This window comes from Schistocerca americana, chromosome 8, assembly GCF_021461395.2.
Source record: "Schistocerca americana isolate TAMUIC-IGC-003095 chromosome 8, iqSchAmer2.1, whole genome shotgun sequence".
NCBI classification, from domain to species: Eukaryota; Metazoa; Arthropoda; class Insecta; order Orthoptera; family Acrididae; genus Schistocerca; species Schistocerca americana.
In genome coordinates, this window is record NC_060126.1 from 54,726,484 (window position 1) to 54,754,313 (window position 27,830).

The following is a 27,830-nucleotide window of genomic DNA, read 5'->3' on the forward strand; positions in this document are numbered from 1 at the left end:
CAGCAATGGTGCCTAGGTGAACATGTATTTCGAGAGGAATTTCTGAGGTACCAAGTATGAAATGGATGTTGCCACCTCATGCATGCGGGACTCGAACGGGAACAAAAAATGGTTCAAATCGCTCTGAGCACTATGGGACTTAACATCTGAGGTCATCAGTCTGCTAGAACTTAGAACTACTTAAACCTAACTATCCTAAGGACGTCACACACATCCATACCCGAGGCAGGATTCGAACATGTGACTGTAGCGATCGCGCGGTTCCAGAACGCAGTGCCTAGAACCACTCGGCCACTCCGGCCGGCCAAACGGGACCCTTTGTGTGGTTTAACAGCTGATGGCTGCATCACTTTGCAGGGCTGTTGGTAACTTTCTGTGTGGTCTAGTGGACAGGGGGTAGTGGGTGGTGTCTGCATACATTGTTTGGGTCTCTGTTGTATTGTTTTTAGAGCGGGTCTGTGGGCTGGGCTGTGCATTATTTGGATAGTTTACAAGTTGATTTTGTGTCTGCACATCTGTGGACTGCATTAGTTAGGTGGAGTTCGTATGTCTGTGCTGAATTTACTTCGGTTATTTATGACCTGTTTGTGTGTCTGCGGAGCGTTTTTAGGAGTAGTTTACGTGTCTGTGGGCTGTGTGGCGTGTCCCTAAGCATGTCAGAACGTGTGTTCTGTATCTGTGTTATAAATATACTCCATCCCTAAATAAACTGTTCCAAAATAAATAGAGTAGACTCCTTGCTTAGTCCGCCCAGCAGCCCAACACAGGCTGAGTCATTTTCGCACCATTTTCCCCCCTCCAGACCACCATCTTCGATTACATCACAGAAGGGATGACGGCACCCTCTAGTGGCAGTACTGTGTACTAGGTCAGCTGCACTCTAGATATCTTGGTGGAGACACTGTCTGTCGCCATTTTCCACCATCATCTTGGATTACTTTACAGACAACAGCATCCTTTGGTGGCGGTACTGTGAACTAGGTCAGTTGGACTCCAGACCTTGTGGCGAACATACTTGATGGCTGTACTGTATGAATTTGTTTAAATAAAGGCTGGTCCATGCAAAATAAAGACTTATGTCTACCACTGGTTGAGTCCTTTTCCCACGAATCCCTAGGAAGAGGTGGCAGCCAGGTGACTTAGGTTTGTCCAAATGCCCTTTTTTCTGTGCCACTTTTTTAGCTTAGTAGAGATACACGAATTGACCTTTCTTTACCACCAAAATTCAAACTTGGCGCCAGTCCCTAGGAAGAGGTGGCTGTCGGATGATATAGGTTAGTGGGGGTAGCCCAAGTGACCTATCTTCCCGCGATTTTCTTAGGTTGATATTGATAACCATGGTGTAATGCATTATCCTGTTCAAATTTGAGCTTCCCACCATTTTCTGGGGGAGGGGGATGGGTGTTACGTTAGTGGAGGTAGCCAATTTGACCTATCTTCCCGCCAAAATTGAAACTTCCCATCAAAATCCGCCATCTTGAATGACATCATGGCCGCCATATTGGATGACGTCCTCTCTGCCATCTTGGATGATGTCATCGCCGCCATTTTGGATAATGGTACTTTTCGCCAGAGAATAGGTTGTCCCAATACTTAAAATATCCTGTGTGGACTCTAAGAAATCCCTGACTATTCAAATGTTCAGTTTACTTTATAAATCATACTGTTGACCACTGCCTAGAATGAGGCTATTAAAATTATCCGATTTTTGTGTTGTCTGTCGCAGTTATCAAACCACAGAGAGTTTTGTTTTGCATTATATGATATGTGAGTTCCTTCAGAAGACAAAAGGTCACCTCATTTTCTTTGCGACCTGCAATGCAAGCACCCCACAATCACAGGAAACGTTTGCAAGTAACTTCAGCATCAATGCAAACGTTAAAGTTCGATAGCTGACGACTGTAAAACATGTTGGAGTGAGTGAGCATGGGGGTTCATAACACCTGCTGTCCTGATGGTTCATGTGTTACTTGAGGGTATCCATGTTGTAGCATCACCATCGTAGCATTCTCCTGCTTCCTGAGACCCAACTCTCCTTTAGACATAAAACGCAGCTTTTCTTGTCTCACTTCACATTTTGTTTTATCTTTTGGACCGCATGTCGAACAAGTGTCAATTCGAGGGTAATGGCAGGAGGCTTAGGGAAACAATGTCTTAAAAATGATTCGATAAAATCACTGGTTGATGTCTGATTTGGGGTATAGTATTATTTTCTTAAAGATGCAGTACATACTCTAGATATTAAGATTAGGACTCAAATATTAGTATGAAGATTTGTGCTGTTAATAGTGGCTTTCCTTCATAGGAAATGACGAAATTTGAGTCTTTAGAAGCTCACTGTCATGTTCAGTGTATTTCACTGAATGGATGTGGGTTTGTGGATTGTTACCCCTCTGATGTGAGAACGATCCCTTTTCTTTTGCTTTTTTTTTCAATCAAAGTATAAACACGCTTTTGTACTAATGCTAAGATATCTTTGAATATCTTCGCATATACTTGAACGTGCCCACCATTCAAAGGTAAACAGTGTGTGACAGATATTTGTCCTTTGTTAAGGCAGATTTATTGGTTTTATCTGCACAATGTTGATTAAACCAAAAAGGAAATGAAGTTTAATTATTCAGTTTTGCTTGGAAGACGCTGACTGCAGCCTCTGTACGTGATTCTCTTCAAAACTGTGTCAGCTACATTTCCATTTAGAAATGGCCTACACAAAAGAAGAATACAAATCGTTTAGATCATAATAAAACACAAAACCAGATGTTGCCACTGGATGTTATAGAGTAAACTTCATTACAGATGGCAGATAAGACTTACCAGTTTTTAAATAACAGACTTTGGAGATATTTTGTCGTACTAACAACCCATAGTACGTCACTACCGAATCAGTAACACTGTAATGAACGTTTGGCTATGTGGTAGGAGCTGTTAACTCAGTGACTTGTTGACTTACTCCCATATCTGTGCAAGCCCGAACAAAGTACAAGGGCCATCTTGCGCCTTTTGTAAGAACACAGTCGCTCACAACTTTGATATTCTGCCACTTCTATGCTGCTGGTGATGTGTCTTACTACCATTTCGATAAAAAATCTCAAAAATTACTATTTTTTGACTTACTACATTTCCCATGTCAATGCCTCAAATGTGCTAAATTTGGCAGCAGTCATACACACGTACTGCCTCATGTGAACTACACTTGATGTGTGTTGTGTCTTAGCATTACAGGGAACTGCTGAGATATAGCTCCTAGTTTGGTTTCATTGTTATTTTCTAGTGTTCAAAGCTATGAGACATATGCATGAATGATAATCACACAATGCTTTCGTTGCATAAGTGGACTGTAGTTTAACCGTTATGATGCATCATTATATGAATGTTTATAGCATTCATCCAATTTATAGCATTGGATGAGTGATATGCAAACCATGCAGCAATGTAATGGATGCTAGAAATAGGGATGGGTATGTTACTTATTGAAGTGTACCATAGATGCTTTTGGACAGATTGTGTGTGAGCCATAATGGGACATTATGTGCCTACTATTGAGCCTTGAAACTGCGTTGTACCACCAGATGCGTACAGTGTGTACCAGCTACCAGATCATCATCTATCTAGGATACAATTTTTTTACCTGAAATAACAGTTTACAGGAGAAAATAACTAAAAGAATAGTTATTTTATGAGGAAATTTTTGACTCCACACACCATCACATCATTACTCTTAAACTGAATATTGTCAAACATTGATCTTCAGGAGTACTGAACCATTACTACAGTTTTTTCTGTGGTGGAAAATCTTGAGCTCGCATGGTAATTATTGTAACACGATCCACAGCTAGAAAAGTTGGTAACTTTCTCGTCTCCCATTACCTTAATGTAAACTGCGTATCTACACAAATACAACAGAGTGTTTCTTGCAATAAGTAGCTGCCATCCATCCATCCCTAACGTTGATGGTGGTGATATTGTGACAAAAAAGATTTTGTCTTCTGCGGTTCCTCCAGCATGTTGTGGAGTGCTGCATCGTGTCCTACTGCATGAGATACCTCTGTGATGACTTGTTGCCATCTACAAGAACAGCAACTGCTTGTTTTAGCACAAAACTGTTTACATCGTCTTTAAATATTTGCAGGTCTACGAATAATATCCTTATTCTGAAAGGATGATAATGATGGCATTTAATCTTTTAATGCCATTGGATATGTAATGAAGCATCAAATGAAATGTTTCCCGTGCAAAGTGTTTGCAGACTACTTCTTCTTCCAAGTGCTTATGCATCAAGTAACCTGTACTAACATAATGCTAACAGCGAAAGTAACCCTTTCATGCACTCAGAGGCATGAATTGTGGTGGACGAGTGGACATTCAGCATTCCTGCAACTGCCACATAGGTCCACAGATGGATAAAAAGGAAGGGTAATACCCAAGTTGCACTTTCATACAGCTGAGTAGAGTGAGAATCTTACTATTGCTGGTGGGTGTGGTCAAGGTGTGTTAATAACACATCATTACTGGAAATATTCCCGGTATTTAGAGAATCATGTAACATATATTTTTATACTGCATGCATATCGTGATCTCTGAGAGCTTTTCTGGCTGGTTGAAACCTGCAAGTGTTATGCTGGGTGCTTCCTGTTGGGCTGCTCCTATCTCCTGCATGTGGGCATATTCGGAACGCATGTATGTCGGTTAGCAGGCAGTGACCTGGAGGGGCCATTGGCGAGGATGACACAGGGAACAGTAACACCCCACCTCCTTTGCTCAGTGCTCCATTCGTGATTGTCAGCAGCTTGTATTCACTCTCGCTTTATCGGGATATGGCGCTCAAATGCTGAGGTTTTTCTTGATAAGGTGCTGTAGGTCCTACATACATGAGAGACTGCACCAACCAACGTCTACCTCAGTCATGGCCCGAAGATGCCTCATGACAACAACTGACCTCAATTGTGTCTTCACAGATGGCTGCCAGGTAAGTCGAGTGTGGAGGGCTACATGTAGGTCTCACGTCTCCACCATCACCCTTTTTCCCTGCACCATACCTCAGTCGGTAAAAACGGGATTCTTATAAGATCACTTAGTTGTCTGTCCATCTCTCAATCTGTCTGTCCAACTGTTAAGATCCCTTTGTCACAGAAACTGGTAGACGTATCAAGTTGAAATTTATCTCTCATGCCAAGGTCTATAGTACTCTGGCAGTGTAAAAAATGTAAGCTTCTACATCAATTCGCTCAAAAGATATGGCCACTTACATCCCATTTTTTGGTATCTTGTCATTATCGGTATCGGTAACAGGAAAAATTCTCGAAAATTTGGATTGGGGGAATGGATGAACCGTCTGTATACGTAATCAAGTTTGTTCAGATCCCTCAGTGCGCGAGTCCTACTCCCAAGTATTAGAATTTTTTAATTTGTAGTAAATAAAGTGCTTGTCTGGTCTATTCAGCCTCTTTCTTAAAGTGCTCCTAAGTAGCAAAAACACCAGTCTTCAATAATCCCCTGCAGTATATTAGTGAATAACATCTCCATGTTCAGGAGACAGTTAATATCATACCTCCTAAGAGAACAGTAATGTATACATTTGTTCCTGTATGTTCTAGCTACCCTTGTACATTTTTCTTTCCACCAGACCTTCCTCATTTCACAGTATTTTTAAACGGTGCAGTCTCCTTAAATTTCTTTTCCTCACAAATCGTTATATTAGACAACATTCATTTTGTACACCTTCAAATAATTTTTGTACCAGCCACTATCACTATTACTGTTATTATTGGCATTATTATTATTATAGTTGTTATTATTACTGTCATTATTATTGTTATTGTTATTAGTATTATCGCTAGTAGTAGTAGCAGCAGTACTAGCACAAATACTGCAAGTATTAACTTTATAAGTTCATAAGTCAGTAGATACTTACCCACACTGTCACTATTGACATTCATTTAATACCATCTATTATATAAAAGTTGTTGTTTCCTAGGTAGCTATGACGAATACTTGTGCTGTATGTGTGAAACCCCATTGGTTGTAACAGAGGGCCTGATGGCACATTCAGATCAAGTTAAATAAGAAAATAAATTATCATACTATATGTCGATACCACCCCATGGGCTATATAAGTTGGCAACTGAATTGCTAATATCAGACTGCGACTGTGGTCATACAGCACTCAGCGGATCCAATTTGAGCACACCTGCTGAGCCACAACTCCAGTGGCTCTGTACCATCAGCGCCCTCTCCCACCACAATAAAGGATAGCTGGCAAGCAGCGAGATACTCCCACACGCAGTTGGAGAACTCTTCGCAATATGATGCTACATAGACACTGTCTAGTTGCTGCTGTGACACCGTTGTCTGTGTTCTGTTTAGAGAGCCTCTTACTTTTCCACATTGAGAGCTGGACTCTATTACGTGCTGCATTAATTGTAATGAGTCTTTGTCGACTTGGATAAATGCAAGTTAAATGAATCTTCTGTTTACAGTGTCAATTTGTTGCCTGACCATTTCTGCTCCTATTTGGCTTTCCTATGAGGACAGTCGCCACATGACTCCGTATCCCACCTCTCCTTACCACTATGCACAAAGTTATACGCAGCATAAATAAAATAAATAAATACTCCCATCCTATGCTAGAAGTGGTAATGATTCTTGAATTAGATTTAGTACTTTTAGCAAGGTGTTGTGTGTTGATTTTTTTCTCTATCATTTATTTATTAGTGCACTGCAGATGGTCTTCTACTGATGCACCATACACTGATAATGTACTGTTAATGCATACTTGCTATGTATTTTATGCAAATTGTTATTTATTTAATGTGGTATAGACCTGTATTTGTTATCACTATTTTGCAGAATACGCCATGACGCCATTAATTTATTGTATTTAACCACACAATGTGACTTACCTCATAAACCAGTGTATATTCAATTAAACTAATTAGACACTTAGAGTTTTTGAGTAATTTCAAAGTCTTAAATTCATATTTTGAACTTAAATATTCTATTATTCAATACCACATGCAATTTTTACTAGCGCTTATACAGATGGAATATGTACTCTTCTCTTTTCCACAATAAAGCAATGATACAATAACAAGATGACAGACATGTAAGGAATTACTACCAAAAATATTGTTATTGCTTGTACTTGTTAACAATCATTATACAAAGATATGATGAACAACTGAAAGTTTGCAGTTTTCTTTTTACAGCCTTGTTTTTGTTAACAAAATTTCTCCTTCATAAATGATTTGGGAATGAGGAAATCTTATTGGAGCTAGTTACTAGTGTAAAATCTAAGCTGGTTATTTCAACGAAACTGACAGCAGGGGTGTCAGTTGTTTGTCACGTTAACCTCATCACTTGGCAACACAGTAGAAGAGACAGGAACGTGGTCTGTGAGTGCTCTAATAACTGGAGCTCCATGTAACAGAGAAGACAAATATTCCATTGCAGTTTCAACCATCTCCAGTGCTGGTTCTGACCACGAGTAGAGTAGCCAGAGTAGCAGGCCATAGAAAAGTGTCCGCACTATTACGTGCAACAAGTACATCCTAGAAAGAGTGTTATTTTAATTAGAAACTGTAGTTGCTAGATACTAATTACACTGAAAATATAATTACAGGGGGTAAAAAGAACACAGTTACCACATCTGTAAAACACAACAACAACAATAAGATTAACACAGTTCCAATATACCATCCTCTGGTCCGGTGTGATCTGCAGTGTGGTGACCTATGGCGATTTGCTTTACAAATGTTGTATTCCTAATTCAATTGAATATATTAATTTAAGTTACATAACTTGGACTATTTCCGTTGATATAAATTTGTAATTAATCGTTAAATTTATGGGGAATGAAATGAAATTAGGAAACCCAAAACAATGGTAGCAATGGGAGTGGAACCAGAGACAATGAATTTTCAGTGAGTGTGCTTGACAGCTGGTCTTTGGTACTCCTTACGTGAACTGCCATTCGAAAATTCCTGATACTCCATTGCGAAAAACTTTAGAGAGATTAATCACTGTTGACATATTTAAGTACCTCGACATGTCCACTGTATCACTGCCGTGGATGACTTACTTTCAATATCAGTGAATAAAAACGTTTAAAGTATTTATAATATGACATATGTAGCTCTTTGCGCTCTATCGTTTGCAAAAAACCTCGTTCCAATATACCGAGCCGTTTATGATATATGACGATTGTTATGACCACATGATTCCCAAAGTACAGGGACAGAAGTGAGCGCGTAATACACAACTGGATACCAAAGATAAAAATAAATAACTCGATAACGAAGTGAGATATCGTTTTGCTCTCAATTATAAAAAAAAAAACTTTTAGATTTCATTTATAAGCCGGTCTCAGCACGGAATGCTGAGATCACGTCTGTGACAATTTAAGTCTTAAACTTTGTCACTAATAGTTCAATATTGCGAGGAAGATAATAAAATGAAAAAAAAAGAAAGGAAATCGGAGCAGTGGGAATTGAATCCAACCTGAAAAACTGTTAGCCACTGCACTTATCCACTGGGGTATGGCACCGATATGTCAGCCTTTTCTTCAAAACACCTCATACTCTAAGCTTGCACAATACTTTACATGCAGTCCGTAAAGAAACATATGGGCCTGATTGTGTGACAAACGTAGCAGAAAATACGAGTAGCAGAGTGTGCTCTACGATATTTACGTGGTCACCAGCTGCCAGTGCTCTGAACGAACAGAGCAAATGATTTTTCTTCGGAAAATTGGATGCATTGAAGTCAACAGAAACCATACTTTCCATCTGTTCGTTACTTCTAGATAATGAACACTCACACAGCACAAGATCCACTCCACAGCACCAGCGTTCTGGATCGTCAAAGACAACTGTGGGTAAGAAATTGGTAATTGCTGTATTATTAACTTGAATAAATAAGCGGGTTTTTAGTCTTGGATCAACAATTTCGGGCTACTCTTCAACGTAACGCACCTATTTTTATACATCTAAATCTATTTCATGCAAAACTACAGAGAAAGTGCTTGGTAGAGGCTAATTTTCTCTTTAACCCACGTCTATGTTTAGTCATGTTTCGCTGGCCGCGGTGGCTAAGCGTTTCTAGGCGCTGCAGTCCGGAACCGCGCGACAGCTACGGTCGCAGGTTCGAATCCTCCCTCGGGCATGGATGTGTGTGATGTCCTTAGGTTAGTGAGGTTTAAGTAGTTCTAACTTGTAGGGGACTGATGACTTCAGATGTTAAGTCCCATAGTGCTCAGATCCATTTGAACCCGTGTTTTATTCATATTCCACTTAACATTGAAAATGAGAAGTATGATCCGTTATGCTGTAAATGCCTGTTAAAAAGCTACTTTCAGTATTGAATTATTTATTTAATTTATTTCACTTGTCAGTTATTGCTGATGTATGAAAAAGTTAGTATAGTGTACCAACAGTAAGGTTAGGTGGTACTGTCTTTGAAGCTTATGGCCTGTCATGAGTTTGCCTTGTAATGCAGTGTTGGTTCGAATGGAGCCGATAGCTGTGTTTGCTGCTTGGCGACATAGCTTGTGTTGCTGAGGTTTCTCGTAGGCATTTCATATCTGCAAAGTTATTTCGTTTAAAAATCGTGAGGTAATTGCATTAGAAGGCTAAATTTTTACTCATTTGGGTATTAATGCAGCTCTGCATACCGCGAGTGGAATTACTTTCGCATGCTGTTTCAAATTCTTTGTCTTGTGCTGTGAACAGCTACGAAGCCTGGGATAGAAATCGACTTGTCATTTAATGTGAAGCGTAGTAGACTTAACTCTTGACACTCTTTAGCACAGTGTAACTAATAAAATGCTTTTCTTCTTGTTGCGTATGGAACTTTGTTCATACCATGATCACGTATCCAACTTCTTCAATGTGTCTGTGCATTGCTAAGAGATCATGTAGCTCTCTGTTCACTTGACTTTTGATTCAGTTATATTACGTTGATTTAAAGTAATCCTTTTCATTTCTGATCCCCTGATAATTTATTTTATATTTAAAGGCATTAACACAATTTCTGTTGTACATACCGTACGTGAACGTGAGTTGCGAAACACAACCTTTTCCCAATAACTGATTTGTGTGGTAATGCTCATATAATATTTTATATCAAAGATAGTATTTCCTAAACTGAACATGACATATTTTCCATTCTTTAAATGAATTTCACAACGCTGATGTAACCAAGAGATTCTAAGCGTGATTCCACAAAACTTTTTTTATTCAGAGTTGTACATTTGGCCCTTATGTGCGGTTTACATTCCCACCGCACAGCAGTTGGCTTAGGTCGCATTGCTAAAACACATTCATTAGTGCTGGTATCTTAGAAAGTACTTTAATGTTGACCTGCGTTGGGTGTGGTATTTTTGTGCCTGTAATTTACCGTTCCGGTATTAATGGAAGTGTGTGCTGCTTAAAGAACTTTCATTTCTCACCTGTGCCGTTCAAAGAACTTTCATTTCTCACCTGTGCCGTTCAAAGAACTTTCTTTTCTCAACCTGAATTCTGATTATTTTTTTGATGGGTCACAAATTTGTCTATAGTAGGACACAGTTCTGTGAATTCGAGGCTGTATGGGTTTTACTTCTAGTTGTAACCTCAATTTCTAATTGAACAGATGCCTTCTACAGTCTCTGTGAAACTGATATGTAGAAACCTCAGAAACATTTGCAGTTTAATCACCGAAAATTCTCAATATTGCTACTTCGCATTTTATAACAAGTTTTTTAAGGTATTAGCTGTCAGTTTTGGCTTTCCAAAAATAAGGAAATACTGATGTTTAGTTTTTCGTTGTCAGTATAGTAGTTCGAGAACAAGCCTGCACATTTTTCTCCATTTTGTGAACAAGGTGCAGTTCCCCAGTGAGATTTGCTTTAGCACTAACTGAACATATCTATTCGTACCATTTGAAATTCTCATAGCTTTGATAGCGTGAAGTGTTTGTACAACATAATTGGTACCAGATTTAATGTATGATAAACATGAATAAACATGTGCAGGTGTCGGTAAGTACTTTCTTCGAAAAATTACCAATATAAACTAGCAAATACCAGTAACAGTTCAACACCAGATACATGTTAATTATAAGACGATATGCAGCAGCTCTCTGGAGAGAGGAAGCTACGTCACTCAGTTTGATTTAGTTGCTGTGAGCACTGGTAGCACCCTGCAGTATGGAGTTACGTAATCCTGTGGGAAACAGACATTATGAGAGTAGTGGCTGTAGTACAGTCTGCAGTTTTAAAATTCGAAATAGCAACCAGCCAAAAGTATGCTTCTAAAAATTATTTAAATCAAACTATTAACCAAGTTGGATATATTATAAATTCGTCTCTAATATGTCGCAGATATCCTTTTCTTTACTGCTGCTGCTTAGTTTTATTGCCGTTTCTGGTATTGTGCACATGGGTCTAGATTGCATCCTACATTAAAAATAGTAGGTATAGGCCCATATACCATATACATATATCTACATTGCATCCTACATTAAAAATAGTAGGTATAGGCCCATATACCATATACATATATCTACATACCATATATAGGCCCACTTTCCTGTATGATTTCCAACCTGTTCAAAAAGGATAATGTCAAAATTAGATTTTCCATCGACAATGAACTTCAATAACCCTACAGTAGTAGCGACTCCCAGACTCCTACGTTTTGAACTAATATCGGATGTGGCGAGCAAGAAAGTACTTTACTCTTTTCTTGTAGCAGTCTTTTGTACGTAATGGAACAAAAGTGATGAACACACTCGAAATATATTGATTTGTCTTTCAGTGAACTATGTGCTCTGTTAACCAAATACTGTGGTTATCCGATACACCTTGTTGCAAGTAGGCAACAGTTTAATCAATCTCATAAACAACATGGACAGACTTATGTAGCGTGGGCTGCTGAGTTCAGGTTCTCGCACACCAGTGCAACTTCACATTTCTTGAATCTGCAACGTTTTCTGCAAAGAATCGATAATTCGTGATGTGGTTGTGCACCTAGCCCCCCACGAAAGTGAACTCAGAGTTAAAGCATGAGCCCCATCCGATCCTGCTCTTAGTGAAGTTCTTAAGATTGATAAATGTTTTGACGTTGCTGCTGACACCCGTCACACTTTCACTAACGAAATTTAAGTGAAATAGTTATTCGCAACTGCGAGCAACAGCCAGGTGATGACTTTTATTAATGTAAGTAAAGTCGTACGGAATGATAGTCTGCTAGACCTCATAGGGCAGGTTCAACCACCTGCATTGGAAACGTGTTTACTATCCTACGCACGCGTACGCACCTCTCCTTCATGAAATACTTTCGTTATGTGTTTAACTGTTTAATGTAGGTGTCTGTAAGCACCAAGGGGCAGCCAACATTAACGTCCACTGTCAATGGGGGTATCGCAGTCAACAGAGCTGCATGTCCTCACTCCATGAGACACTGTGAAGAGGTTCGGATTTTAACCCAGGACACTGGACAAAGACTGGTAATTGGGAGCACTGCACCATCATCTCTCTTGTCTCCCTGCTGGAAAGCTAAAGGAAAAATTTCCAATAGCATACAGCATATGCGGTCAGTCACCCATCCAAGGACCAGCCATGGACAACTCCGCTTAACTTCATTGAAATGATTGCTACTGTTGCATCGAACGCGGCACTTCAATTGACATGCTTCTGATACATCATCTTCCTTTTACATCCTAAAGACTCACCAAAGTTCGCAGTCGTCCAGATCGTAGGCATCTAGCGAGAGACTTAAGTATGCCGATGTTACTGTTACCCCTCAGCATCGATTGCAACATTTAAAACCCTTCTAGTACCACAGAGGACCAAATGACCCCACAAGCACATCGGAAGTACATATCTCGCTTCTTTTAAAAACTATTATTTTCATAACTTATGACTTTCTCCCTGAGTCAGTTATATCTAATGATGTTTAGCTCAGTTTTATATTTACAGCACGTTAAGATTAATTCCGTATTTTTGGCACTGAGTACCTCTGGAGTCAATATGACCCCATTATAAATTTATTTTTATTCATTGAATGTATTACTGATGAAAGTAGAATGATGAATGTTATATTGAAAAATTAGAATATATGTTTTTATGTTAGTCCATTAAAATACAACCGATATATCCGGTGTAAAATGGTTAGTGGCTATATGACCACATTGGTATTCGGGGAAACAAAAATATCCTGGTAGAAGGAGGGTTAACACTGAATGGGAGGGTCACAAACGCCTTCGCCCTTCGACGTCGATACGTTGACGATGAAGCGCCAGTGATTGCCCGACTACGACAGACTTCATTCAGGGCGCTGTTGCCTATATCACGATACACAGTGTCATGTGGAAAGGGTCTGATACCTGACGGCTCTTTGTCAACAAGCTGCTCCCCGACATGGACGAGTGACAGCGCAATGCTCCACACAGCTGTGGTAGGTGACTAGGCAGCTTCGCCAGCACCGCAGAAGCTGATGCTAGCTCCTACTATTTCTTCCCATTCAGTGGAATTTCGACTGCACACCCTAGCTTTCATGTCATTAATCAGTGATGAAACGTATCAGCAGCTCACCTCACCCCTGGTGCAAGGGTCCCAGTGACAGATCGTACTGCCAAAACATTATTATTCCTCTTGGAAACAGTCGTTTGTGGTTAAGAACAAAAACGCCAAGCTGGTACCCACACTCTTAAAAGTGAAGTCGCCTAATACTGTTAACATTTTGGGCTTGCAATGAGGACGCATTGAAATAAGATTTTTGTAATTTTTTATACACTGACGGAAAAAAAGTCGCAATGCCAAGAATGAAAGTTGGCAGGTATAATTCTACAACTGAATGACGATCTCTATTCAAATTTCGCATCATTCCCATAATAGTAGCGCTAGTAGCGTCACTAAGAGGTTGCAAATCAGCTTTACTTTAAGTACACACTCTAACTGTCGTCATCGTTAGTTACTCACTCCACATGCACAACATTTTCTTTCATGCTGCTCTTATGATATATGGTGCATTTGTAAACGTATGTATATATGGTTGTGTGTGTGTGTGTGTGTGTGTGTGTGTGTGTGTGTGTGTGTGTGTGTGTGTGTGCAACTCATTACAGCGACACAACACTATAATTTTGACTTCATGTGATAGTCATAAGGAGACATGTAGCTTAAAATACATGTAAATGTGAGCGTTTTAAAAGATTTACGATTCTAGAGGAAAGCAAATGCGGCTAATCTGACTAGAACCATCAGAAAAAAATCTAACACTCCTAAAATTGTACTATAAGATTTAAAATTAATATAAAATACATACCTCCTCATGTATCTCAAATCACTGGGTATATTATCGAGGCCCTCATTAAGAAGGTACAGCTTCGCTCCAATAAGCGCCTTTTTACAATAGTCATACTGATCAATTTCATCAATATTAAAATAAAAGACTTCTTGATCCTCAGGAGCCATAGATGCATGCAGAGACGTAATATTTTTGTTGATAAATGTCCATTCGTGTACCACGTAATATCGCAACATGTTCTTGGCCGAATGTAAACGATTCTTTATGTGCACCAGGCTGAAAAAGCGAAGCAATTATCAGAGTAGATTTCTGAGCTGTAGTCAATTTTATCTGGATGCGCAGACATTTAAAATTCCATGTATAAGATAATGGTGGTAATCTCACGTATCTCAGCGACCTGATGGAAGTCTTAGTAGTGGATTGCGCTTAGGCGACTTGCGTCTCCCTAAAGTACCGCACTTGTGCTACCAGGAAGATGGGATCCACAGCTTAATGTGGAATGTGAATCTTCAAATCACTGACAGATAAGAGCTAGGTTAAAAACAGACTAAAATATCCATCAAAGATTCGATCGCATGAGCTTTCTATTTCCAGACTTGAGCTTTGAGATATATTTTAACTATTTCGAATTCCTTCCATCTTCCCACTGTAGCCCAAATCTGTGCTCACCACCTATGGCCTTCTCTAGTGTGCTGGCTCTATCAACATGTTCTTTTGCCTTATAAGCTTCTTACTTAAATCGTCAAGCCACCTGTTAAGTCCTTGTATTCGTTGGTTATCCCAAAATAATTAAAAGCAAAATCTCTTCTTTAACACTTCAGCACTCTTAGGGATCTCAAAGTTACTCATAAAATAATAAATAGAAATAAATATATAAACTTATTTATCATTCAGAGATTAATTTCGAATCTTTACTATAATTAAAAAGAGAAATAATCATTCTAAGAATTAAAAGTTCACATTAACTAAAAAAAATTAAAAAAAGACGTATGACTACTTTTGGTGGAGGTGACAAGTTCTCTGCTGAATTAAAATCTTCCTGCCTACTGGTAATTCAACTGTAGATCCAAGTTGGAAATTACATACCTTTTGTGTGTGGCCCTTCTGTTGATTCATAACGTTAAAAACTAAAATTGTTCTTAGTAAAAGTTAAAATAGTACATTTACTTTCTTCTGATAATACAATTTCCGGGAAACTGTTGACCTCCCTTGTATTCTGTGTATTTTCTTGATAATACCATGTTCTTCCGATAGGTACAATATGAAAGCTTGCTTTGTTCCCATTTCTGTCTTCTGTGTGTAAGACACATACTGTCCAGTAATTCAAATGCAACTATGGATTTTTGGTTCACAGGATAACAGCAAAAAAAAAAACAAAAAAAAAACTCCTCCCGAACAGGCCATGAAGGCCCAACGCTACCGACCGGCCGCCGTGTCATCCTCAGCCCACAGGTGTCACTGGATGCGGATATGGAGGGGCATGTGATCAGAACACCACTCTCCCAGCCGTACGTCATTTTCCGAGAGTGGAGCCACTACTTCTCAATCAAGTAGCTCCTCAGTTTGCCTCACAAGGGCTGAGTGCACCCCGCTTGCTAACAGTGCTCGGCAGACCCGATGTTCACCCATCCAAGTGCTAGCCCAGTCCGTCAGCGCTTAAGTTCAGTGATCTAACGGGAACCAGTGTTACCACTGCGGCAAGATCGTTGATAGGATAGCTGCACTCTGCATTAATTACATGGTTGATACCTATTGTGAGTAGGGGGTTGGTAGAGGAATTAGCACTGCCTCCATCGTCGCTGTATCTGCCAAAGTTCACGGGTCAAAGCGGCAGTGGTGCCAGACCTCTAGAAAGGTTCAATGCCCTCCTTGACAAATGTCCTCAAACATTTATCCTTCAAGGCAATGTATCAATGTTCTCATAGTATCATCCTGGGACTAGGGGTCCATTATTCTCTACTAAGACCCTTTTGTCTTTATAACTTTCATTAATAATAATCTATTGTCCAGTTACTGTAATTAATAGCATACCACTTTTATTGTCATTATTCAATGAGCAACCATAATTATTTATTTCCCAAAAATGCTGATTATCCTACAACAGTCCAACCATCAGGCTGTCTTGTGTACTGTACATCATTGGACAGGGTTGTATGCTGCCCATCTGCACACCTGGCCTATGCCTAGCAGCTTCTTAAATAATTACATTTTCTGCAGTTTGTAGCAGGTTACTGTGCCCAATGACATTTCTTCAAGCACCCTATCATATAAGTCGTCCTCCATCACTATATACAATACTGGGGCTATTTCTTACAATTTTACTCACTTTTCTAAAAAATATCCACTCTTTTTGAGATGATAAATAAGTAAGTAACAAGTAATGTAGTACATCATTTAAACAATTTACATATTTAAACAGTTGACAACCTACTATGGTGAGAAAATTATTACTTTACATGGATAGATATGTGTGGACCATGTGATTAGGTGTATGTTAAACGAAACAATGGGTGATGCACTACCAGCTCACCAGAGAGAAGTCAGATAGCATGATATTACTGTGTGTATGGAAATAAATCGAGAATTAGGAACATTTCTACAGCCATGTTGTACTCATAAAGAGTACACAGAACATCGGTATTATGATGATGACGATGCTCAGTTTTTGGGCACTCAACTGTGCGGTCATTGGCACCCATACAAACTCCAAATTTTACACAGTCCATTTTAGTCACAAATGATGATGATGATGAAATGATGAGGACAACACAAACCCCCAGTCCCTGGACAGACAAAATCCCCAACCCCGCTGGGAATCGATCCTGGGACCCCATGATCCAGAGGCAACAACACTAGCCACTAGACGATGAGCTGCAGACATCAGTGTTATGATTTGAATATGAATGCGAGTGAAAATATGCACTGTTGAACGAGGCCTTGACTACATAATCCACTTTTACACTATAGTTCACTGTAGGGTAGGAAGGTTATGAAGTTTTTATTATGCTGATCAATGTACATGCCAGTTAGTGGGCCCCACTTCTACAATTGTAGAGAGTGAGTGGGTGCACTACAGCCCCCAAGAGCTACAACAGAACATGGTAGATTGGACAGATAGCTCTTTGCCACCAGTTGACAACCACCTGAGATGCTGTCACTCTCATGACCGTCATCTGTCACTTCGCATCTGAGCAACATAGCCACCTATGGAGTCGACTAGAGATTAAGTGTGTGGAACAATTCTCTCAATAGAGTGTCTAACAGCAGCGGCAGCTTTTCTGGGATGATGGTGGATGGTGTGATAATTCCTCTGTCATCACTAACATAATTATCACACAGAGGTTGTAGGAAGAAAATGAGAGATTAGATCACATGAAAACAGTCACTTTTCCTTCCTCAATATTATATAGGCAGGAGATCACTAAATCTGTGCAAATAGCCCTCCACAATGTACAATAACATGTTTTGTGTTAATGCTCGAGGTGTGCCTAGCTTATTGCTCGAGGTGTGCCTAGCTTAGCATTACTACACACAGATCTATGAGATATGTAAGTGTTTAGTGTCATTTTTCCCACATGCTATTTGATGTGTGGTGCAAAGTACATGTAATGTTTGATCCAGTTCCTTGTTCCACTGGTATGGAAAAAAATTTGTTAAAAACAGAAAGAAGAAACAGAAAGGCCTCTGTCTAAATCTATAATGTTGGAGAAAGTAATATACTCTGTTCAATACGCCCAAGAGGAAAACTCTCTCCAACTTATTGTACCTCTCTTGCAGTGATCGACTGTTTAGCATGTCAGTATAACGTTACAATTGCGTCTATGTTTCTCTTCATTGGATTTGTGTGTGGCACTTTATTACCATTTCTTATTTGAGTGGTATCAAACACAGTGGTTATAAATGGAATACTATGTTCATCTTTAGGCAGGGCACTTTTATGACACTGCCTTCCAACCACTAGAGGTGTACTACAATTTTCTGGGCACATTGCACACAATGCTGCTTGTTAGTTTGAAAAATGCATACTCTCATGCTATACGTCGAGAGAGGGACTGGAGTATAAACGCTTAATACGATCCGAGTAACCACAACCAATCATGCTAGATGATATTATTAGCAGTAGTTCAAAGGAGGTGTCAAGATTGCAGTGTAGTCTTATGCAGTATTAAACTCTCTGGATGTTAGGTGTATCTATATAGAATATCTATGTGTGGTGTTTCACCTTAACAAAAAATACCCAAGTACTTTGGCCATATACATATAATTAAGCAGCATATCTTGCTAATTCCAAAACAGGATTTCTAATTCATCTTAAGCTATACAGAATATCCAAAACACATGCCTGTCTTGTATGTGTGTGTGTGAAGTACCTTGCACATATAATAAACACCACTAAAACTACGAGTTTTTCTGCATTTAAATCAATGTACAGCATCTCTCCTGTAGTAAATACAAACTTCTTGTATCCCAGACGTTCCTCATTTTTTCCATGAATTAAAATTTTAACGTGTTTTTTCAAGATTTTCAATATTATTACAAAATCTTCTATATTTTACATATTTCCCACATTTTCCTGTATCCTCCGTGCAAATGTACAAGAATATATCTGTTTTTATTGCTTATCCTAACATGTTTCCCCCATCAATATAGAAGGAATCCACAAAGTGTCTGAAAGATTACTTGGGTGGTACATTATAGCTGGTATGCTTACTAATGGAAGTGTGTGTATTTTTCTTTCATGCAATGCAGTCTAATACAACTTAGTGGAGTGTAAAAGTTGTTGCAGGTGCGCTATTACTACTTCATGAAGCACCTGTTAATAGATGATACAGCTAATAGTTACAACAGTATTGTGTGCGGAGTGCAATAAAACATTGTTTTTAACCCTATGTGAAAAAAGGGGAAGTACTGTCTGCCAAGTCTAAATTCTGACACTGCAATCACAATACCTTAATAGTGGTCAGTGTAGGTAAGAATTATAATTAGTTTGTTACAGATGGTTAATGTGATACCAGGATCAGATATTTTTCTATGCAATACACATCATTGCCGCATCAAGTCGCGGTTTATAAATAGTTTTTTTTGGGTATTCTCTAATGTGCTAAACCTAAAATAAAATTACAACATTATCCATCAAAATCACTGACGCTTGTATACATTTAAGCCAGTTCTCCACAGTGGACAACAGACAAGTCGTGCATAATCACACGGCTTTCTTGATCATTTCCCTACATATGTAAGTCATAGTTTGATATTAAGTAACAACACGTCCCCATTCCTTCAGTTAATGGAGGAGATTGCATGAAAGTAGAATGGACGTATCATCTGTTTAGTGGTCATGGTATGAGTTCTACAAAAATCCATGAGTTACCTGAGAGACAGAAATAATGTCATTGAGAGACTACAGATACCGATCAGTTGCCCCATAACCACCCCTGCTGTCACCGCTGGTTATACGAAATGGAACAGATTCCCTCCAAAATTGCATTGTCTTCGCATAAACATACTCATCTGCAGATCATCAGGGTGAAGTATTGTTTAATAGCGTTTTTGTGGGTATTAATGCAATGGTTCCTATGCTGTCTGAAACATACTGCCAGGAAAGTATCTACAGGCTCGTTGGAGTGAAACAAGGCTTATAGTGTTTCGTTGGAATGAAAGCATGTACACATCTGAAAATAATATCCGTAAATAAATGTATTCTTACTCCTATTTGGAGAGGCGTGTTGCAGAAGTCAGCGTAGCTGGATGGCTTCTGCTCATCACGCTAGTCTTCCAACCCATGATATGAGTTGTGCACGTAATAAATCTTTCTGCTGTTGATGTGTGATACGAATATCTCATTACGCATCTGGTCAGCTTGTCAGGTGATATATCAGCCCACGGTGAAAGAGCGTGTTAGAATCAGTTGGTGCTATCTCTCGAGAAGCAGCGAGCCCTTGAATCAATCAGCACATGTGAGTGGAGAGAGCGGTTAGCCACCCAACGGCTACCAATGACAGCAGCCACTATATCAGCGCTCATTGAGTGATGAACCACACTGCTGCGTATGTTCCATGTACACCGTCACGTGCAGATTATTTTATTTCTTTCTCCCCAGCCGTAACAAGTGAAAACATATGTGAAACGTGGAGTTAATCCATTCCGTTAACAATATATCATCTTGTCAATATGAGTAATACATGTACTCAGAGTAGTATATCATCAGCAGACCGACATTACTTCTTGGTACCGGCAGTGGTGGTGGCAGCGGCAGCAGTGGGGGCAGGGGCGGTGCAACTGCGACCCGCATGGCCTGGAATCTGTAGCAAGTTTTCTCAAGACAACATTATTTCCGCCAGTTACAAACATCTTGGATCTTCATTGATATCCCTCTTAGCATCAGGACTTTTTTTTTTATTTCACGAAGTTTTGCTGGGGGTCATAAAGACCTCAAGTAATTTCCACCTGATATATTGGATAATTATGAAGAACTAATATGGACACATACATTACAGTGGTTCATTGTAACACTCATCATTTTATTTCCATAAATGTTACATTCAGAAAACAGGAAGAAATTTAGATTAGGGTCGTACTGACCCACCAGTGCTCAGTACAACAAAACACCACTTATAACGTATACTAATTACAAAACTGAACTGAACATTATTGGAAGCTACTGTCTCAGAGGAAGCAACGGATATATTTTCAAAGTAGTAGCTTTGAAAACAAGAGAGAGATATATGTAAGTCTGCAGGCTTTCGTGGCCAGTGCCACTAAATTTAAAATCTTCTGTGTTGTTAGGAAGCGTCATATTTCTTTCTAAAATAATCGACGTTTCGACCCCTCTGCTGGGATTTCCTACAGGGTATTTCGGGGCTCACTATAGCTAGAAGACTGTCAGTGTCGCGTTCACTTGTAAAGGGGAGTTTCACCGAGTTTGTGGCTGGTGGTTAAAATTCTTGTGGCCACCATTGGTGGTCCATCGTCACAGGCTAATATTCCCGCGCTGATGCAGAAGAAGGGGCGTTATTGGCTAAACTCTTGTGGATACTATTGGTAGCCCATTGTTATTGGATAGAAAGGCACTATTCCACACGTACGTTAGATAATGGTTATTGGTTGAGATGACGCAGCGTAACAACCCAGAAGTTTTTTAACTTTAGTAACAATGGCTACGAAAGCCTGTAGACTTACATAGAACGCTTGTATGAGCAAGAGGTTTCTACCACCAGCAGAAGACTGGAAAACCTCCACAGAAGAAGAGGTAAATTACTAAGCGATCTGGCCTTTCTCTCCCGGTGTCGTGATAGTGCCGACAGTGAAAGCCAGGAGGATTTACCGAAGGGCGAGACAAGTACTTCTTCGTGAAAGAATCCAGCAATTACTCAGAGACTTGAATTATGCTGGCTCCGTTTTAACTGATCTGTCTTTTCACTGGCGGCAGCTCTCTCACCCCAGGACTGGGATAAAGCGGACTGATTAACGTTTGATCATTCAGCAAGGTTTTCGGATTTCAGTGCTATGAAACAAAAAGAGAAGTTCGAGAAGCTAGCGGTTAAAGTGCGCAAGGAAGACGCCACTGTGGACCCGAAACGAGTAGTGGTGAATCCCTCGTCAGAAGTACTCCATGAAGCTCCTGTTTAACTTCTGGCGAAGGTCTGAATTTCGCAACTACACCGAAGAGAATACCTGTTGAAGAAATCGTAAATGCCGTCGAAGCACCCTTGTTTCGCCTTCCGAAAGTGCAGACCGAAGAAGTAAGACACAATGTGTCGAGAGTTCTATGGAAATCGTAATCTCTCAAAGGCAAAATATAGACGCAGGAAGGGGAAACTGTCATTGATCTCATGAGAAACGAAAGCATCTTTGTAACGAAATCGGATAAGGGGAATGTTACCGCTGTTTTGGACGCTGTGGATTATCACAGGAAGATGGAACAAATACCCGCTGATCCTGTGTATCGCAAGTTGAAAGCCGATCCGACGAACAGAATCATTCGGAAAGTCAAAACCTGATATCAGACTCCAGATTGGACAGCCGTATTGCAAAGAATGTAACACCTCGAATACCTATGTCGTGTCACCCAGAATGAGTGGACTCCCCAAGATACATAAAGAATCGGTTCCTTTGAGGCCTATCGTAGTGGGATTAACTGGCCAACTTATTTTGTAGCACGTCATTTATCTGGCAAAGTGAGACGTCTAGTTGGTAAAACAAATGCTATTGTCAAAGATTCGAAACATTTTTTAGAAATTATACGCACACTGAAGATATCTGCAGGTGACATTTTTATTAGGTTCGATTTGATATTTTCATTACTAACATCCGAGTATCGGATACAATGGAGGTCATAAGGGAGAAAGTTGCTCCAGATGTTTGTGACTTAATTAAATTATGTCTTCGTTCGAGCTGTTTCCTCCTGGTCAGTTCTATGACCAGGCTGACGGCCTTGCTATGGACTCACCCATATCGTCAGTTGCAGCTGACATTCTTATGGAACTTTTTGATCAACAGGCATTAAGTAGTGCTCCCTTGGAGTCTTCTTGTTGCCTCAGCTATCTGGTTGATACATTTGCTATATGGCCACATAGCGAAGAAGAACTCGATGCGTTCCACAATTTCTTAAATGAGATTCACCACTACATCAAATACCTTGGAGGTTGAGAGTGAGATCGATCCCTCGTTCCCAGATGTGCTGGTATACAGAAGATTTGATGACACTCTAGGTCCCAGAGTGTATAGAAAGCCGACCAACACAAACAGATGCCACTTCGCACCGCCACCCAGCCCAGAAGCAACCAATGCTCAAATCTCTGTCATCACGTGTCTTCCATAAAAGCGATGACGACAACCTGGAATCGGAGTCAGAATTTTTAAGAAGGACAATAGAGGCAAATGGCTATGATTGTTGTTCAATCGTCAGGGCTTTTAGGGGGAATATTAATCACGCTAATAAGAATGACGAGGAACAGCCTTCTCACTCCGTTAGCTTACCATTCATTTCTGGGTCACTGACCACATATGCAGAATTGTAAAGAAACCTGGTGTCCAGCTTTCTTCCTTCAGTCAAGACAAAATAAAAGATCTTTTCTGGCGAAAAAGGTCTGCATCTGATTGCCTTCACAATGCAGGCTTCTGTGAAGTGATATGTGGCTGTGGAAATGTATATTAGGGTGAAACAGGAAGAACTGTTAAAGAACGCATTAGGGAACACGAACGGCACATGCGGCTAAAACAAAGTGTGAAATCGGCACGCAGAACATCATGAGAACTGTGGCTGAGGTATCGATTTTAATAACATACGTGCACTGGCTAAGGAAACGAACATTCATAGAAGGAAGGTTCCAGAAGCGGTTGAAATTTAAAAGAATTCACCTAATTTCAATAGAGAGGACGGACATAGGCTTCCGGCATCGTGTCTTCCCGCTATCAAGGAAGTGATTGTGCGGCCGTGGTGTGCGAGCAGTACAAACAATACGGTGCAAGTCACGTCGGAGGACAATAATACTCTGGGTAAACATTCCCCCTCTCTTGCTCTGTCCGTTTCGCATCTAGCCAGTGCTGATGGGCAACGAAAAGTAGGAGGTGGAATTTGAACCAGTAATCCTTCTCCAGCGTGGGTGTGGAATAGTGCGTTTCTATTCTATGACGATGGGCTACCAATAGTATCAACAAGAGTTTAGCTAATAACGTCCCTTCTTCTGCTTAAGCGCTGGACTATTAGTCCATGACGATGGCCCACCATTGTTAGCCACAAGAATTTTAACCACTACTCCACCTTTTCCAGCACAAACTTGAGAAAACGCTCCTTTATAAGAGAACGCGACACTGGTCTAGAAATATTGGACAACGAAATATCCTGAAGAAGATCCCAGCAGAGGGGTCGAAATGTCAATTATTTTAGAAGGAAATATGACGCGGCCTAACAACCCAGAAGATTTTAACTTAAGAGAGACACATATTTTCAAGGTGTTTATGGGGCCATCTTTTGCCCACTCGTACTAGGGAGGGTACAACAACAGTTAAGGCAAGAAATCCTAAAAATAGGTACAAAAACTTTCGGAAAATATTAGTTTTATTGGTGCAGGCGTTTGAAATGGTTCAAATGGCTCTGAGCACTATGCGACTTAACATCTGAGGTCATCAGTCCCCGAGAACTTAGAACTACTTAAACCTAACTAACCTAAGGACAACACATACATCCACGCCCGAGGCAGGATTCGAACTTGCGACCGTAGCGATCGTGCGGTTCCAGGCTGAAGCGCCACCCCGGCCGGCGAAAATGTGGCATGTGCTAAACTTTTTTTTTCCTTTCATCATTTCATGGGGGTCGTCAGCGAGAAGAAATTACATAAAGTCTGAAATTAAGTGTGAAGCTTGTTGCAAATTCTAGGTACTCTCATTCTCGAATAGCGATGGACCAAACAAGGACTATTCTCGCGTCGTGAGGTGGCGCGAGGTGGCGCAGTGGTTAGCACATTGGACACACATTCTGGAGGATGACGGTTAGAACCCACGTCCGGCCATCCTGATTTAGGTTTTCTGTTCTACATCTACATCTACATCCATACTCCGCAAGTCACCTAAGGACGTATGGCCGAGGGTACCTTGAGTACCTCTATCGGTCCTCCCTTCTATTCCAGTCTCGTATTGTTCGTGGATAGAAGGATTGTCGGTATGCCTCTGTGTTGGCTCTAATCTCTCTGATTTTTATCCTCATGGTCTCTTCGCGAGATATACGTAGGAGGGAGCAATATACTGTTTGACTCCTCGGTGAAGGTATGTTCTCGAAACTTCAACAAAAGCCCGTACCGAGCTACTGAGCGTCTCTTCTGCAGAGTCTTCCATTGGAGTTTATCTGTCATCTCCGTAACGCTTTCGCGATTACTAAATGATCCTGTAACGAAGCGCGCTGCTCTCCGTTGGATCTTCTCTATCTCTTCTATCAACCCTATCTGGTACGGATCCCACGCTGCTGAGCAGTATTCAAGCAGTGGGCGAACAAGCGTACTGTAACCTACTTCCTTTGTTTTCGGATTCCATTTTCTTAGGATTTTTCCAATGAATCTCAGTCTGGCATCCGCTTTACCGACGATCAACTTTATATGATCATTCCATTTTAAATCACTCCTAATGCGTACTCCCAGATAATTTATGGAATTAACTGCTTCCAGTTTGCTGACCTGCTTTATTGTAGCTTAATGATACGGGATCTTTCTTTCTATGTATTCGCAGCACAATACACTTGTCTACATTGAGATACAATTGCAATTCCCTGCACCATGCGTCAATTCGCTGCAGATCCTCCTGCATTTCAGTACAATTTTTCATTGTTACAACCTCTCGATATACCACAGCATCATCCGCAAAAAGCCTCAGTGAACTTCCGATGTCATCCACAAGGTCATTTATGTATATTGTGAATAGCAACGGTCCTACGACACTCCCCTGCGGCACGCCTGAAATCACTCTTACTTCGGAAGACTTCTCTCCATTGAGAATGATATGCTGCGTTCTGTTATCTAGGAACTCTTCAATCCAACCACACAATTGGTCTGATAGTCCATATGCTCTTACTTTGTTCATTAAACTACTGTGGGGAACTGTATCGAACGCCTTGCGGAAGTCAAGAAACACGGCATCTACCTGGGAACCCGTATCTATGGCCCTCTGAGTCTCGTAGACGAATAGCGCGAGCTGGGTTTCACACGATCGTCTTTTTCGATACCCATGCTTGTTCCTACAGAGCAGATTTCTGGTTTCCAGAAAAGTCATTATTCTCCAACATAATACGTGTTCCAAAATTCTACAACTGATCGACGTTAGAGATATAGGTCTATAGTTCTGCACACCTGTTCGACGTCCCTTCTTGAAAACGGAGATGACCTGTGCCCTTTGGAACGCTACGCTCTTATAGAGACCTACGGTACGCCGCTGCAAGAAGGGGGGCAAGTTCATTCGCGTACTCTGTGTAACATCGATCTGGTATCCCATCAGGTCCAGCGGCCTTTCCTCTTTTGAGCGATTTTAATTGTTTCTCTATCCCTCTGTCGTCTATTTCGATATCTACCATTTTGTCATCTGTGTCTAGAGAAGGAACTACAGTGCAGTCTTCCACTGTGAAACAGCTTTGGAAAAAGACATTTGGTATTTCGGCCTTTAGTCTGTCATCCTCTGTTTCAGTACCATTTTGGTCACAGAGTGTCTGGACATTTTGTTTTGATCCACCTGCCGCTTTGACATAAGACCAAAATTTCTTAGGATTTTCTGCCAAGTCAGTACATAGAACTTTACTTTTGAATTCATTGAACGCCTCTCGCATAGCCCTCCTCGCACTACATTTCGCTTCGCGTAATTTTTGTTTGTCTGCAAGGCTTTGGCTATGTTTAAGTTTGCTGTGAAGTTCCCTTTGCTTCCGCAGCAGTTTTCTAATTCGGTTGCTGTACCACAGTGGCTCTTTTCCATCTCTTACGATTTTGCTTGGCACATACTCATCTAACACATATTGTATAATGGTTTTGAACTTTGTCCACTGATCCTTAACACTGTCTGTATTTAAAACAAAACTTTTGTGTTGAGCCATCAGGTACGCTGAAATCTGCTTTTTGTCACTTTTGCTAAACAGAAAAATCTTCCTACCTTTTTTAACATTTCTATTTACAGCTGAAACCATCTATGCAGTAACCACTTTATTATCGTTGATTCCCTGTTCTGCGTTAACTGTTTCAAATAGTTCGGGTCTGTTTGTCATCAGAAGGTCTAATATGTTATCGCCACGAGTCGGTTCTCTGTTTAACTGGTCAAGGTAGTTTTCAGATAAAGCACTTAAAAATATTTCACTCGATTCTTCGTCCCTGCCACCCGTTATGAACGTTTGAGTCTCCCAGCCTATATCCGGCTAATTAAAATCTCCACCCAGAACTATAACATGGTGGGGAAATCTACTCGAAATATTTTTCAAATTATCCTTCAGGTGCTCAGCCACAACAGCTGCTGAGCCAGGGGGCCTGTAGAGACATCCAATTACCATGTCCGAGCCTGATTTAACCGTGACCTTCACCCAAATTATTTCACATTTCGGATCTCCGTCAATTTCCTTCGATACTATTGCATATCTTATCGCTATAAACACGCCTCCCCCTTCACTGTCCAGCCTGTCTCTGCGGTATACATTCCAACCTGAGTTAAGAATTTCATTACTGTTTACATCTGGTTTCAGCCAGCTTTCTGTCCCTAGTACTATGTGGGCATTGTGACCGTTTATTAATGAGAGCAGTTCTGGGACGACGCTCCTGCAGTTTACTATTAGCAGATTAATATTGTTATTCGCTGTTGCATTTTGCCTACTCCTACCTTGCCGCGTCTCAGGAGGCGTCTTGTCGGGCCTAGGGAGGGAATTCTCTAACCTAAAAAACCCATATGTGCACTCCACACATACTCCGCTACCCTTGTAGCCGCTTCCTGCGTGTAGTGCACGGCTGACCTATTCAGAGGGACCCTACATTTCTTCACCCGGTAGCGGAGGTTGAGAAATTTGCACCCCAGATCTCCGCAGAATCG

At 40.5% G+C, this 27,830-nt stretch overlaps 1 protein-coding gene across 1 annotated transcript in view; it reads right to left on the reverse strand.

Moving 5' to 3' along the window:
- Positions 1–7,113: 7,113 nt before the first annotated feature.
- Positions 7,114–27,830, reverse strand: part of LOC124545222 (fatty acyl-CoA reductase 1-like) — a 152,370-nt gene continuing 131,653 nt past the window's right edge. Inside the window, exons 8-9 of the mRNA XM_047124094.1 lie at positions 14,304–14,561; positions 7,114–7,550 (exon numbers count right to left, since the gene is read on the reverse strand). Coding sequence (XP_046980050.1) covers positions 7,331–7,550; positions 14,304–14,561 — 478 coding nt within the window. The 3' untranslated portion in view covers positions 7,114–7,330. The remainder of the gene's footprint in view (positions 7,551–14,303; positions 14,562–27,830) is intronic.